The sequence below is a fragment of the Staurois parvus genome, unplaced genomic scaffold, assembly GCF_062004578.1.
Source record: "Staurois parvus isolate SC_StPar_1 unplaced genomic scaffold, SC_StPar_1.0 ptg000142l, whole genome shotgun sequence".
NCBI lineage: Eukaryota > Metazoa > Chordata > Amphibia > Anura > Ranidae > Staurois > Staurois parvus.
In genome coordinates this window covers 450,854-467,554 of record NW_028317938.1, presented here as the reverse complement: position 1 = coordinate 467,554, position 16,701 = coordinate 450,854, and the positions used below count along the sequence as shown (strand labels likewise).

Here is a 16,701-nt window from a genome sequence, read left to right as displayed (position 1 = left end):
GTCCCAATACTTTTGGCAATATAATGTATGTGTATTTTATAAATCCAGTCTCTTATTTTCAGGGGTTTTTTTTTGTTTTCATCTGAAGTACCTGGGTGATGCTGGCACTCACCTTTCCTCCTTGTTTAACAGGTTCCTGCTCAGCCTATAGCCAAATGGCGGCCTGCAAAACCCCTCGTCCCTCCGGGTGGACGCCATATGGCGTCCTTTCAGGCATGCGCAGTTTGCATACCTGCAGAGCCATGCAGTGGCGCGATCTGTCACCGGCCGCGTACCTCGGACACCCGGACAGCTGATGACAGATCTGAGTACCGGCCCCGTTGCCGGTACCATGTGACCTGCTGTGACCAGTGACAGCAGGTCACATGACAGTTGTATACAATGGATGGCTTCCTTTCATGCCATCCATTGTGTACTAGTGTGTCTAGCTGTGAATGGTCACAGTGATCACATGCACAAGCTGGGCCAATCACAGCTGTGTCATGTGATTAGCCGTGGCCAAATCACAGCTAAGCACAAAAAAAATCCCTGAATGAATTGATGTCATTCAGGTAAATGTTTGCTTATAGCAAAGTAATTTTTTGCTATAAGCAAATTGTGTAAAAAAAAATAAATAAATAAAAAAATACTGATCACTTCCTGAAAGTAGTACAATGTTACTGTGGTAACATTATACTACTTTGGTCATAGTGAAATATGAAAAAAAAAATCTTAAAAAAAAGTGTCAAATTAAAACTAATAAAAAAATTAAAAAAAATTATAATTTTTTTTTTTCCATACTGTCACCAGTCAGTGTCCCTGATCACTGCCATGCCAGTTATATGATGATGCTGTACTGCACTGGTGACATTATGTAAAAAAAAAATAGTGAAAATAATTTTTTAATTTTTTCATTTTCCAAAAAATTATGACAAAAAAAATACAACTTCAAAAAACTCGCCATGCTTCTTTATGAAATACGTCGGACTGTCTACTTTTCAAAAAAAGTGGTCATTTGGGGGATATCTGTACTGTTCTGACATTCTTGGACCTCAAGAAATTAGATTGGCTGTCAGTACTTCAGGATTGATCAATATTCAGATATTTCCCATAGTTTGTGAACTCTATAACTTTCCTATAAACTAAATAATACATCCTAATTTGGGTTATTTTCAACAAAGATATGTAGCAGAATACATCTTGGCCTAAATTTATGAAGAACAATTATTTATTTGCAAACTTTTATAACCAAAAGAAAGAAAAAGGTGGTTTTTTTGGTTTTTTTTTTTTTTTTTTAATTTTCGGTCTTTTTTTGTTAATTTAGCAAAAAATAAAAACCCCAGTGGTGATTTAATACCACCAAAAGAAAGCTCTAGTTGTGTGAAGAAAATTATAAAATTTTAGTTTGGGTACAATGTTGTATGACCACGCAATTGTCATTCAAAATGTGAGAGCGCTGAAACCTGAAAAATGGCCTGGGCAGGAAGGGGGTAGAAGTGCCCTGTATGGAAGCGGTTAAACTGATCACACAAAGCACAGAAGCTGATTTGTGTTGGTGTTAGGGGTGTATCGCCATTGGGCGATTTGAAAATAAGCACCGATACAGGGGCCAAAAATAATCCCGCCCCCTCGCCGCTCGGCGGTTCTCAGCCTTACCCAAGAAACCACTGAATGATCCTGGCACTGGGCTTAGAGATAAGTGGAGGAAAGATGGCCTCCACTCATCTCTATGACCTTGGAGGACCGGAGCGATGTCACTTATGGTTCTTTTTTTTTTTATCATAAAAGTGTATACATTTTTAAAAACTGTCCATTTGGGTTTCAGTTTTTGGCCAAGTGCATCCTGATTTTTTGGTTTTGGCACCAGAATATTCATTTCGGTGCACCACTAGTCAGTGTGGCCAATTTTCATACTTTGGCTGGCCATTCAGAGGTACAGGACACTGTGCAGACCAAAAAAAAATCGTCTCCGCCACATGTGTTTACTACCCCAATCGAGGCCTTGCTGTGTACAGTAGTGAGTGATGTGCTCTGACTGCATTGCGCTACGAAGGGCATACTGTGCATTTTTGTTTCACTGTTGTAAAATTGTAGAATTGTGAGGTGTGTGGGGTTTTTTTTTTCTTTTTTTTTCTTTCCCCTCTGTTAAGATGCATTGGCAAATAAAAATTAACAATATTAAAATGGTTTGCTGTGCACCTAAATGCACGTGTAGTAACTAGTGGTGCACTGAAATGAAATTTTAACTTTTAATGTATCACATTTAGGGGACCAATAGTTCCCTATGTGATAGCATATAAGCGACAGGTCCTCTTTGAGGAAAGGAGAGGGTGGGGGGGGCGTGTGTGCAAGGTGGGGGTAGGAGAGGAACAGTGTATACAGACAGGCTCCCTCACTTGCCACTGCTAAATTCTCATTGTGTTGAAGTGCATTTGCCGGCTTTGTTTTTTTCCGCACTCTATAGCTCTGAGAAGGAGCTGTCATTCGCCCTGCCGCTACAGCAAACAAATGGGGAGGTTACTGGGTAATGTCACTGGGTGACCATGCCCCTTTATTTACTTTAGCGGCAGGGCAAATGACAGCTCCTTTTTGGAGCTGTAAAGTGAAGAAGAAAAAAAGCTGTTTAAAATACACATTACATATTCCTGCACGTGTTCGTTAAAAAAAACCAATGCTGTATATCATATATAGCTAATGTTGTTATACAGTGCAGCTTACTAACATATGCGGTCACTGTCAGCGCTATATAAAGGAAATGGTTTGTTTGGACCAGCTTGGTCTAAATAAATTGTTTAATGTGAATTGAAACCTGTAGCACAGTGGCTAAATGATTAGCGCTTCCGCAGTACTAGGGGTCCTCTGTTCAAATCCCAACCACAGCACCACCTGCCTGGAGTTTGCATGTTCTCCCTGTGCCTGTGTGGGTTTCCTCCAGGTACTCCGGTTTCCTCCCACACTCCAAAGACATGCTGGTAGGTTAATTGGCTCCAGTTTAAACTGGCCCTGGTATGTGTATGTATGAATGTAGGTTAGGGACTTTAGATTGTACGCCCCTTGAGTGTTAGCAACTGATGTGAATGTACAATATGTATGTAAAGCGCGGCGTAAATTGACGGTGCTATATAAGTACAATAAATAAATAATAGTTGGGGGGTATAAATGTGCAAACACTGAACTATGTAGGCTGCCTCTGCTAAGCTCCTAAAAATGTTGATTGCTTGGCGGTTATTAGTGCCAGTACTTTGTCACTGGCCTGAAATAAGCATTCAGGGAGTGAAGTCATAAAATATATATAATATACATGCATTTTTGCATATTTCCATTTGCCATCATATTTGTGACAAAGTAATTTTCATGAACTTGTCGAAGTAATATTTGCTATTAGTGCATGGAGATCCGATTTCAGAACATGCAATGCATTACATTTAGGCATGTTCGTATAAAATGGAAAAAAAAGCTCACTGGGAGCATCTCTAGGTATCTGAACAGGGTCCAGTTTAATGTGCTTTGGGTCCATTCCCAGTCTGGGTATATTTTACACCTGTATATGTAATGCATTTCATTTTAGTAATTGGCCAAGTCATTAAGTCCCTAGATATAGAGATTCTCACCCCCAATCAAACTGATACCTTAGCAAAAAGCAGCTCCTGTTGCTGTCAAATCAAATGTTCCGAGCATGTTGGCCGAACCACTCCACTTAAAACCTCTGTACAGAGCGGGTAATGCATGTTTACAAAAATGTTATTGTACAGATATCTATAGATTTCACTTAGATCTTCCAAGGACTCTGTTGGCAGGGCTCTACCTTATTGGCTACAAGTTGGAATAATTTGTTTATGTATGTTCTTGAGTAACATAGTTTTTGGCCAATACTGAGATTTTGTAGAGGTTGTACAATTAGACTAAAACATTGTGTGTACAGATAAATTCAAATTTTATCGTCCTAGGTTGACCTTGAAGTGACTCTTCCGGGTGAGGGTAAAGACCAAACTTTCAAAGTGACCATTCAATGGGTGTCTGTGGTTAGTCTGCAACTGCTCCTGGAAGCCTTGGCTGGACACCTAAGTGAAGTTCCTGATGACTCTGTGCAGGCCCTTGATGTAATTACTCGCCACTTGCCATCTATGAGGTATTGAATTGCAACATATGGCTTACAGATCATCCATTTATGATTAGCGTGGTATTTGCTAAATTTGTCATGATTAAATCAGTTTTTTCTTAATTTATTCTGGCAACTATGATGTAGGTTTTTGTAAAATTGTGCGGTTTTCTTTTTTTTTGTACAGGTATACTCCTGTCGGACGTTCATTCTTCTCTCCTCCTGAGGGTTATTATCACCCGCTGGGTGGAGGTCGTGAGGTTTGGTTTGGTTTCCATCAATCTGTACGTCCTGCCATGTGGAACATGATGCTTAACATTGACGGTGAGTGAAAAGGCATTTGTTCAATATGCCTTATTCTAATTTACCTGGTTGTGGTTCTGGTCCAGAATTTCTTATCAGAATTTGTGTATTAAATTTTAAAGTCCCATGCTTAAACTTGTCAGCTGTCACTTTTTTCTCTTGATCACTTTGCACCTATTGGTATCTTAATTTTGCAGCACTAGCCCCCTTTGACAGGGCGGACTTGATCAGAGGGTCTTTTCACTCCTATGGTCTGTGTACGCTCACATGCCTCCAATCCAATTTGGTCCTTTTAAAAAAGAAAGGGGATCCATCAACTGTAAGTGGACAGAGGAGTCTCTTTATTCCTAGCCACCCGTAGATCAGGGTGGGCCCTGTCCGTATCCACTCTTCAGAAACTGAGTGGACATGGACCTGTAATCTGCCTGCTCTGATCAGCGTAAATAGTGACTTGTTTGGTGGGTGGGATCTAATTCTGCTGTCAAATTACTTTGCATGTGTTAAGTATTTAGACAAATTGTATAACAGGGCACCCATGTTCTGGACTTTTATCTGCTTTTAAGCCCCTCTTCACACCGATGCGACTTGTCATGCAATTTGACAGTTCAAATCTCATGACAAGTTGCACCCTATTGTTCGCAATGGAACTGTTCTAAATAGTTTGACTCACACTCGAGTTGCACTGACTTTTGAATGTAGTTCCTGCACTACTTTTGAATGTAGTTCCTGCACTACTTTTGGTGATTTTCGGGTGTGACTTGCATAGTCATCTGTGCTTGAAGTTGCAATGATGTCTTACAAGTCGCATTGACATGCAACTTTGAAAGTGAAGTGAACTTGAGCATGCTTTCAAAGTCACATTGAGTGTGAAGTAACAGTAAGGGGTTTGCTTATATCAGCTAGTCGGCATTAGGCTATATTCACATGGCCATACAAATTTTACTGATTGTTAGGCTAGGATCAAAAGTTCTTGTGTAAATGACTAGTAAATAGATTTTTTTTTTTTTTAATGCATAAAAATTTCTCAGTGGTATACATGTATATCCTCAGATCCCGTTTTCGATAAGCTTAGTGTCCATTTTTCCTGTAGGCAGCAGGATAACCCTAGGTTGTTTGTCTCCTATTGAGGGACCCAGCATGATGTTACTGTATTAAATTATCTTTTCTCCAGAGATCATTGTGCTACTGGTTTATTTTGGTCTTGGTGAATAACATTACTTTTTGAAGTAGATCCACTTCAGGTCTAATGTTCAAAATGTGTAGTGTTTGAATAATATACATGTGTAGTAATTGGTTCCTTTTTTCCTTCTTTTCAGTTTCTGCAACTGCCTTTTATCGTGCTCAGCCTGTAATTGAGTTCATGTGTGAAGTCCTAGATGTTCAGAATATCAATGAACAGACCAAACCGCTGACAGATTCCCAGCGCGTAAAATTCACCAAAGAAATAAGAGGTAAATTACATTCACTCTAGATTTCACTGTTGTCTGTGTTTTTGTCCACCAACCATAAACTACAATTTTGTTATGCAGGTTTGAAAGTGGAGGTCACACACTGTGGGCAGATGAAGAGAAAGTACAGAGTGTGTAATGTTACTCGAAGACCAGCTAGCCACCAGACGTAAGACTCTCAATTATTTGACAGTGAGATGAATTTAGTTGGAAGTGATTGTAAAGACAAAAACTTAGATATAAGAAAAGGTTTATACTTGCTCTGTGCATTGGTATTGCACAGAGCGGCCCCTTACTTCCTCTTTTGGTGTCCCCCCACCAGCGCTCTCCACTTCTCTTGTGTGTGTGCCCAACATAGAAAGCTGCTTGCTAGGGTGTAGCATGCGTGAGCATGCCCCCAAGCCGGACTATGTGCTTTTGTAGACGCACGTTGTGCGGCGTGGCCCTGCCCCTGCTCCCTCAGTGGATTTGATAGCAGCAGGAGCCAATGACTCCTACTTCTCTTAGCAAGGTCTGTGAGGCCAGGCACAGTTCTGGATTAATAGAGGACTCAGGTGTTTGGGTGGGGGGGTTGTTAACAGACAATGAAAAGTTTTTTACCTTAGTGCAGAGAATGGATTAGGGTAAAAACCTTTAGTGTTTTCAACTACTTGAATGCTTTTACTAAAGATCTTTAACCTCTTAAGCCCAGGGATTGTTACAGCTTAATTCCTAGAGCAGCTTCTGTGGTTTACTGTGCATCAGTTCATATCATGCTATCAAAATTGGTTGTGCCAAGTATATTAAACAGGGTTAAGACCTTATTTTTGTATTTGTGTATACAGTAATACCTTGGTTTACGAATTTAATTTGTTCTGCAGGACTTTTCGTATAGCGAAAAATTTGTAAACCGAAACGCCGTTTCCCATAGGAATGCATTGAAAACCAATTAATCCGTTCTGGAGGTCAGAAAAAAGTAAACGCTAATAAAATACCGCATTAGTTATTTTATCAAGTCATGTGGTATTTTAGTAGTGACAACCATGTGTTAATGTTTCAGGTGTCAGCGGGGCTCCGCACTGACAGCTGAATGTAAAAAAAAGAATTGCCGGCAATTAAAAAAAATAAAACAAAAAATGGCATGAGGTCCTTTGGGTCTGGTATGGATTTTGAGGGGAACTCCCACGCCAAAATTTAAAAAAAAAAAAAATGGTGTGGTGGTCCCCCCCAAAATCCATACCAGACCCTTATCCGAGCATGCAGGTCAGGAAAGGTGGCGAGACGAGTGAGCATCCCCTCCTGAACCATACCAGGCCACATGCCCTCAACATGGGGGGTGCTTTGGGGCAGGGGTCAATGATATCACTTGGGGCGGGGTCACTCGGGTGATGTCCCTGTGTGGCCCCGCCCCTTACATATTTAAGGACTATCAAACCACTTGAGCAGGCATAAGTCTGGAAGCCATCGTCGGGAGCCGAGCCTTTTTTAAAATTCTTTTTTCAGGTTGGCAGCGGCAGTGACAGCGGGCATCGCGATTGATGTTAGATTTACTGCAGGGGACATTCTTTTAGTTTTTTCTTTTAATAAAGAACTTGTCAAAGACCGTGTCCTGTCTTTTTTCACACTACACTTTTTGTTTTTGTGAATGAGTAGGGGTACCATGTACCCCATACTCATTCACATGGGGAGGGGCTGGGATCTGAGGGCCAGGGTTGTGGGGATGAGGCCCAAGGTGCAGGGTTGTGGGGAAGAGGGGCCCCCCCCTTTTCTGACCTGCCGGGCTGCATGCTTGGATAAGGGTCTGGTATGTACTTCTTCTTTTTCTTTTTTTTAAATTTTGGCGTGGGAGTTCCCCTTAAAATCCATACCAGACCTGAAGGGCTTGGTTTGGATGGAAGGGTGGACCCCACACCGTTTTTTTACATTTATTATTCTGGATTTTAAATGTAATTACCACTTTTTTTTTTCTTCACTATAGCCCAGAAATTCAGCTGTCCCTTTCCTCCCAGCTAAAAAAAAGTTTTCTTTTAGTTTATTTCCATTAGTTAAGAGAAACAATGTTTCCTTTTAGTTTCTTAAAAGAAACAAAGTTTCCGTTAACTCCGGGGAAAGTGACAGCTAATTCTGTGAGCTATAGTGAAGAAAAAAAAAAGCCGGCAATTGCATTTAAAAATCAGCACCGACAATACACTTCGTATTGTGAAAAAAAAAAAAAATTGTAAACTGAGGTATTATTTTCAATGGATTTTCATTCGTAAACCGAAAATTACCTTAACCGAGGCATTTGTAAACCGAGGTATTACTGTATTTATAGGTTCCGCTTGTGTAAAAAAAAAAGTACATATATAAATATAGTTTACATAAATATAGATTTACATTAGTGTTACTAAACCCACAAGAGTAAAATCAGTCTGTATATGCAGAAAAGCATGCTTGATATACTCACTGTGGAACCTAAGGGGTTAATCCTCTGCATTGTGTAATCCCCGTCTTCCACTGTCCCTGACTCATCTCCTGATAGACCAGCTGCGATTTCTCCTGCGCTCTAGGGCCCAGACCGGTGGCAAATAGATGGAACCAACACCAGAGCAAGCGACCACCAGTATATTTCAAGGTTGTGCAGCTCCAAAACAGGGCTGGGGAAGCCCGATCGATACTGCAAAGTGAAACAAAAAACAAGAAGCGCACCAACCTTGCGCATTACCTCAGTAACAGAATTTATTAATAAAAGATAGGTACTCACAAACAGCGAATAAAATCAGGCATGTAGTCCTCAAAGGGACTTCAAAGATAAGAAGCCAGTGCGAATCCCATCATGGGGGTAGACACTCAGTATATCTGACGCGTTTCGAAGGCTATGCCTTCTTCCTCAGAGCTCAGGGTGTAACATGTTGGCGCTGCAGCTGCCCCTTTTGACATGTGTTTGGCAGTGTTCAAGTCTTCTTTAACCCCTTGACGCCAATCGCACATATGTCCGTGACTCCCGGAAAGGTCCCGATCTCCCCTTTTGATCGGGACCTTTTCCAATCATGTGACGGCAAATCACGGCGGTCACATGACCCTAAAACCCCGCCCTGCCTCCCGGCTTCTGAAACTCTTAAAGGGCCGGGAGGCGCCGGCGCGAAAAGGTTAAGCAGCAATATAGCCCGGTTGTCTGGATCCTGTCTCCTTTAAACTCCCAGCAAAGGATTTTAGAAGCAAGTTGAAAATCCCATTTTCCCTCAATTGGGAAAACTATGGCAGAGTGCCAGACCAGGCCCATCCTACCCATTAGTTAATTGCCTTGCATTCAGAAATTCTAACTTATCTGGTCAACATGGGATGAATTTTGGCATAGCCTGGAATATGTCTGCATCTGGTGCACGCTGTTGATCACTTTTTCCCTCTGCCTCTTGGAATGGTAGGTCTGAGCAGCTCACTTAGATGGTCACGTGGAAACCCAGGGCTGGAAGTGCATCTTTTGCAATTGAAAGCAGAAAAGATGCAGTCTCTGAAGTAAGGAAGGGGGATAAGTGAGTAATAAAATAGGAAGGGTTTGGGCAAAAGACAATACCAAAGGCTGTATTACACACTAATAACTAATATTCTGGTACAAAAAGGTGAACTAAGACTTCAAATCTTGCTGCGTGCAGACAAGTTAAAATTTTAAGTTAGGAGGTCTTGGCTACAAAAATGGGCACATACCAATATAAAATCTTCTGCAACCTATCCTTGCTGTTATTTAAGTGGGGCAAGGGTTTTAGATGGAACAGAAATGTCAGTTTAGACATCAGTAGAGGCAGTGTAAGCCTACTACTGATGATTCACTGGCCTGGATCAAGCATGTGTTCAGCAATCAATCTGGCCTCTGCTTGCTATGGATAGTGTGAGTGTATGATGGAGAGAGAGATTTTTTGCTTTGTCTGGTTTTCCTCCTTGTTGCTCTGCAAATTGGTCTGGCTGCTGTTAAATGTTTTTTCATATAGTGGACTAAAGTATCCAAACCCAAACCAAAATTGTAGTATATCACAGTTTACTGGTTCTTAAATGTGATGGATGTTACTTTTCTCTAAGTTTTTTTATTTTTATTATCACCTGGTGATCCGGCCAATAGGTCATGTTACTTTAAAGCGTAACTCCACTTTCTTGAAAATTGGCGAATAAAAAAAAAATACAGCTTATACAATTGCAACTGAAATCATATTGTAATTGAATGTTATTAAAAATTACCTTTCCTTTTTCAATCTGCAGCACTGTAATTTCCTGTAAAATTTAATATGGCTTCCTGGAGACATTCTGTACACAGATGGTGTGCAGAATGCCCCCATAAATGTAATTTCCTGTCTGAGTGATTGGCTCACTGTTTCTCAGCAGTCTGCATACAAGATGAGTCAGATTTTTGGCATCTGCAAACTAAAAAATAATTTTTGTTGTGATACTTCCAAAGGGAAATTAAGTCTAAAGGGATACATACCCTGCCAATTTCTTCATTAGACCCCTGCTCCCATACAGATTCAGTATGCACATGGACACAAACGGCTATTTCTTCAGAATAACAAAAGGTAGGAATTCAAAACCGTTTGTTAAAATCCTTGCAATGTACATAGATCACCCAGAGGCGGATTTTTTTTTCCCCGCCACCCATTAGCACAAATACTGCTACAGGGCGGCAGGGCTGCGCAAAATCACGTGCATATATATGTGATTTTGTATTTCTAGGTAGGGGGTGCGTGTGCCCTACCCGTGCCGTCATTGGCAGCTACAGCTGTCAATCACCAGGTCCCGGACAGAGATTGCCCGTCGGCACCCAGCGATCACAGGGGAGAGGTCTGTATGTAAACAATACAGATCTCTACCCTGTCAGCTCCAGCATGCTACAAAACAGCATGCCTCTCTAGTAAAACACGCACACAGTTAACCCTTTGCCCCAGATGTTAATCCTTTCCTGCACAGTGTCAGTTCTTTTTATTAGCACTTATTACTATATTAGTGTCACTGGGGATGTCCGTGACAGCTCCCCCCCTTCCCAGTGTCAGAATGCCTGTCGCAGTCCCACTATAAATCGTTGATTGCTGCCATTACTACTATAAAAAAAAAATTATTCGAGTCTATATACTGCCATTTGTAAACGCTATGACTTTCACCAAACCAATTAATTTACACGTATTGGGATTTTTTTTTTTGGCAAAGACATGTAGCAGAATACATTTTGGCCTAAATGTATGACAACATTTTTTTTTTTTTTTAACTGGATGTTTTATAGAAAAAAGTAATAAATATTGTTTTTTTTTCCCTCAAAATTGTTGGCCAATTTTTGTTTTATAGTGCAAAAAATAAAAAGCGCACAGGTGATCAAATACCACTAAAAGAAAGCTCCATTTGTGGGTAAAAAGGACATAAATTAAATTTTAGGTGCAGTGTTGCATGACCGCGCAATTGTCAATTAAAGTAACATAGCACCGTATCACAAAATAATGACCTAGTCAGGATGGGGGGTAAATCCTCTGGAGGGCAAGTGATTAACATATCAAGTTGTCCAGCAAAGTAAGAGGAACAAACCAAACCATTTAAGGGCCTGTTCACACCAGATACAGCCCAGTGTTTTTTTTTCCTGCATCAAAAATGCATGGACAGTAGGTTATATGGATTCCAATAGCTTAGTTCACACCATTGCAGTCCATTCCAGTGCAGAAAAAAAAAATTAGAATCTGAGCCAATGCAGCAAAATGTGCCAGAATGCACGTCACTAATTGGCCCCCTTTGCACTAGTACAACTTCTGATGGGCTCCTCAGAATCACATGACAAGGGAAATCACATTGTTTTCAATGGTGCCCTGCGATTTCAGCCCCATAGAATTTTATTTTAAACACTCACAGAAGTCACATCAGCATTGGATAACACAGACCTGGGTGCTTACAAAAGTCAGCTTTTAGTCATTTATGTCAAAATGTTTATCCCAAAAGGAAAAAATGTTGCTGTAACTACCTAAAAAATGTTAGTTGGAGTTAAGCTTTATTTGCTAGTCAAATCCTTCTAAACCTGCTATTGCATTGAATGTCACCCTCTCCTCAGACTAACAAAGCTGCAGTCCTAAGGTGTCTCAGTTGCTCTTCCAGTGAAGTGGAGACACCCTAAGACAGGAACTGTTACTGGCTTTATCACCAAATGAAAATAAAGGTAAAAAAAATAAAATGAATGCAGACACCATGTTTTAGGTTTGGGTAAGCTGAATTGTATATTCACATTTTTGTTTTTGTTTTTAATATAATTTTAAATTCACTCCCCTTTGCAAATCAGCATCTTATGTCATTATGTGCTTGCGTATAGTTTCCCCTTGCAGCTGGAGAATGGCCAGGCCATGGAGTGCACAGTTGCCCAGTACTTCAAACAGAAATACAGCTTGCAGCTAAAATATCCACATCTCCCTTGCTTGCAAGTCGGTCAAGAACAGAAACATACCTATTTGCCCCTAGAGGTAAGCATTTTGCTACAAACACTTATTCATTTTGGGTTGGCAGGAAAGCTTTTTGCAATTATAAAGCAAATTTGTCTCTTGCCCATACTGGGAAATGTAACCAGACAGCAACCAGTACTTACCTTTCCTACTCTTCTGCTGCTCCAAAATATTGGCAGACTGCTCAAAAAACCTCTAGTAATTCTCTGCATTAGGCAGTATGTGACACTTCTTCCCTTGCCTCGCCACAATAGAACACTCTGTGCCTGAGCAGCCAATCACCAGGCTTAAATGATTTTAAGGGACCGTATGCAGTAAGTTCTGATTTTCATAGAAATCTCAGGCAGTGGAGCATGGTGGCAGGGGAGTGTAAGTAACAAATTGACTGCCTATGGTCTCTCCTGCTTACTATAGGCAAAATAAAGGTTAACCATTTGGTACCAAGGTAATTTTTTCATTTGTTGCATTCAGTAAAATCTGCATTTTTTTTTGCTAGAGATTTTTGTAACCTTGTATACATATTTTGTGAAAGAGGCCCTGGAGAAAAAAATGGTGGTAGTTGCAATTTTTTAAGACACATTTGTAAAAATTTTCAGGAAAAATACATTGTTTGCACTAAAATTGATTACCAATTTTTGGTAAAAGGTTGGGTTGCGTCGAGTAAATAACAAATGTCAGTCTTGGTCTTTAAAACTATACACGCTCATGGAATTGCAAAAGACTATGGTACATAAAATTCGTCATAGGCGATGCATTAAAAGCCTTTATAGGTCATCCGTTTAGATTTGACTTTGAGTTATGGTCTTAGAATTATTGCTCTCACCCCGAAGTTCACAAGGATACCTCACTATGTAGCACAGTTGATGTTTACACATGCTTGCCCTGTGCTGCGCTTTTTATATGGGGTATGTGCAGGGGTGATGGGGGTTCTTTAAAATTTTCTTAATGTGATTTTTCTTGAATTTGTCTTGCAAGATCACCTCGGTTCACTTATCTCACTTATCTCATTGAAAACTGGATTTTTAATGTACTCTGGGGGTTTTACACCTTACTTGCATGTGTTTCTTTGCAGTGTGATTTGCGCCATTCACTTTGTATGGCCCAATTCACACCTCACCCACAGGAAAGATGCATGTACTTTTTTTTCTGCACTGGAATCGAATCACATGGATGTAAAGTGATAACCCATGCAATCCAATTCAGCTAACCACACTGTTCTGCGAACCTGCAGATGATGCGGTGTGGGAAACGCACAAAATTCACTGCAAATTCCGCAACGCATCAGTGTGGACCAGCACTTAGAGAATATGGAATTTGGACAATGAAAAAAAGCTTGTACTTTGGACCAGCAAGTCCTGCATTTGCTGAATTCTTGCAAGGTGGGAATTATCACTTTATCACTTCTTATCCCAGGAGGATTCTCCTAATAGATGTATCCATGTATTACTCCCAGTGTCTGGTTTTACAGAACAGGCAGTTTTTCCCCATTGGGAGATCTTCTGTTGGTTATTTTAGTCTGACTTCTGCTGGACCTCATCTGACAGCTATAAGGTGTTCACCTATGGAAAAATTTGCAGCTTCCCACTTACAACTAGTGACAGATTCTTAAAGTTGGACAGTGCTGGGTCTGAAATTCCTCACTTTTTCTTCTACACTCAAGTTTTGTTTGTTTTGATCTGATCCCCACTTTTTAGATGACTATGGTCCTATCCTACACACGTGTGCCTTCTTTCTTCCCTGTAAAGAAGTCTCAACTCCCATACTTCTGGAAGGTTAATGAGCAGGACACTGTTACTCAGCTGCTGAGCTCCCATAAGTGGGATAGTATAAGTGTTGAGGCCTTTGTGGGACCTAATTATTAGACAATTCTAATGGTGTGTGTGTGTGTGTGTTGCACCGATACCATTTTTTTTTTCCCCACGGAATAGAAGTACTGATATTTTTTTTTTTTTATAAAGTACTCGTCAATACAATTTTTGTGTGATATGGAAAAACACCCGCATTTGCATGTTACCGCACTGCACTTGGTGTGAACAAGCCCTAAAATGTACTCTGTGAGGCAGAGTTCAGTTGTCGGTTGTAAACCCCCACCCCCCCTTTCTTTTACCAAAATCACCCTCTCACCACAACTCAGCCCCTTCCCCCAATCCCCCCTTCTAGCGCAACCCCCAGTCCCCCCTCCTAGCACAACCCCCACTCAAATCACCCTCCCACCACAACTCATCCCCTTCCCTAAATCCCCTCCCCCTAAATCCCCCACTTAGCACGACCCCCCCACTTCCAAATCTTCCTTCTTCCTAGCACAAATTCTGTCTCTACAGTAGTGACAGCAGCAGGGAGGGGGAGAGCCAGGAAGGATTATAGGTAACTGCTGACAGTTGAAATGTCATCTGTTAAGGATGGGGGTCCACCATGTCCTTAACTGATAATTGCCTGCATTCTTTTGTTTACATTTCAGCTGTCAGCGGGGTAATCCTGCTGAAAGAACTGAACCTGAAGGTATCGCTTTTATTTGCACGAGTACCAATACTCGTGTGAATGCTTTATATCTATATATCTATATATATTTTTTTTTCTTTTTCTTGGTCACCTCTTACTAAGGCTCTTCTTCCCCGATTGCTCAGTTTTGCTGGGCGACCAGCTTTTGGAAAAGTCCTGGCTGTGCTAAACTGCTTCCATTTGAGACTTATGGAGGCCACTGCGTTCTTGGGAACCTTCAGTGCAGCAGACATTTTTGGTAGTCTTCCCCAGGTCTGTGCCTTGCAATAATCTTGTCTCTGAGTTCTGCAGGCATTTCCTTTGACCTCATGGCTTTTACTCTGATACAGTACGTTTTGTAGGCTGTGAGGTCTTTTGGAGAGAGGTGTGTGCCTTTTCGAATAATGTCCAATTTAATTTACTGCAGGTGGACTCCAATCAAGGTGTACAAACATCTCAGCAATGTTCAAGAGGAATAGGAGGCACCTGAGCTAAATTTCAAGTGCTACAAAGGATCTAAATAATTATTCCAATAAGATATTGCAGTTTTTCAGAAATCTGGAGATTGAGAAAAAAATGAATTAAAACTGTAGCATCAGGCTACAACATGCCAAAATTGAAATAAGTGAAGGGGGGTCTAAATACTTCATGAATTCACTGTTTGTGTGCGAGTATATATATATTGGGTATGTACACTAGATGGTGCTGGTACAAGGGGAAATTATGGATTGTGTCCCCTGGTCTGCTCTAACACACAGTAGGTCATTTTCCCCTGTCACAATAGATCTGTGCCTATGTAAACATAGGCACAGCTCTTGTTCCTCCCTTCCCAACAGATCTGCGGGTGCCGTGCTCCCCGTGAGGCAGAAGTGCAAAATTTTATGTATATATACATAATTTGCAAGGACTCCTTCATATTTATAAATTTTATTTTGTGAATCTTCTCCCTTCAGTCAAGGATAAGTTCACCTTTCATAACATTTGCCCCAACAAAAAAAGCCTAAGCCTGAATCTGGGAAACCTCTGTCTTGGAGTTCAGCCCCCAAAATGATAGGCATTTGCAATGTTCTGGATCTAGACGTGCTCAACATATTTTTTGTGCCTTTTTTTGGGGCTTCAAAAATTCTTAATTTAATCTACCAAGTCAGTCATTGCTTTCTTTTGTTCCATAGACATTCTTGCTTCTACTGACATTAAATATGTCTGCTTGCATGTCCCAACTTTCCCACATGCAGCTTACTGTTTTTGCTGTAGGCACTCAATCCAGTTTCTTGCCCTTTGTTTGATCTATCCAGTGCACCTCATATCCCAATATCTTCAATATCTCCGGATCATACAGCTGCACCTCTAGTAATGTTGTGTACCTTATCCAGTGCAGAAAATGCAGCAAAGGATGTTATGTTGGCGAAACAGGACAGAAGTTGCAAACAAGGATTAATTTGCATACCATCAAGGAACATAAAGAAGATGACTTTTGTACACCTGTGGGACACCATTTCGCACAACCAGATCACACTTTGGGAGACCTCAATATTTTAGTTCTTAAAGGAAAATTCAAATCCATTAAGGAAAGAAAAACTTTTGAACTAAGAATGATAATTCTATTTTACACAAGAGATAACGGCCTGAATTTAGACATGGGATTCCTCAATCATTATCCAACAGTTTTATGACTATCACCTCAAGCATGACTGCCTCTGCGAGTGTTGTCTCCCCCCCAGACTTTGCTTTTGCTGTATCTTATCTCTGTTCTCTTTTTTTTTTCTTTTTTTTTCCCATCCCCTACATCTCTTCTAACATTCTGCTAAAACATTGTGATCAGTACTGCTTGGACCTGAAGAAGGGGACATTTCCCGAAAGCTTGTCCTCAAAATTTTATGTTAGTGCAAATAAAAAAAGTATCACGGACAGTACTCAATTGTTTCTGTCGCAAATGCAGTAATACGGCTACAATCACCTCAAGTTTCTATTATGTTATAAG

At 40.6% G+C, this 16,701-nt stretch overlaps 1 protein-coding gene across 1 annotated transcript in view; it reads left to right on the top strand.

The window, feature by feature from the left end:
- Window positions 1-16,701, top strand: part of AGO4 (argonaute RISC component 4) — a 151,916-nt gene that overhangs the window by 54,231 nt on the left and 80,984 nt on the right. The window contains exons 4-8 of the mRNA XM_089673586.1: window positions 3,927-4,108; window positions 4,266-4,402; window positions 5,698-5,832; window positions 5,911-5,998; window positions 12,116-12,263. Coding sequence (XP_089529712.1) covers window positions 3,927-4,108; window positions 4,266-4,402; window positions 5,698-5,832; window positions 5,911-5,998; window positions 12,116-12,263 — 690 coding nt within the window. The remainder of the gene's footprint in view (window positions 1-3,926; window positions 4,109-4,265; window positions 4,403-5,697; window positions 5,833-5,910; window positions 5,999-12,115; window positions 12,264-16,701) is intronic.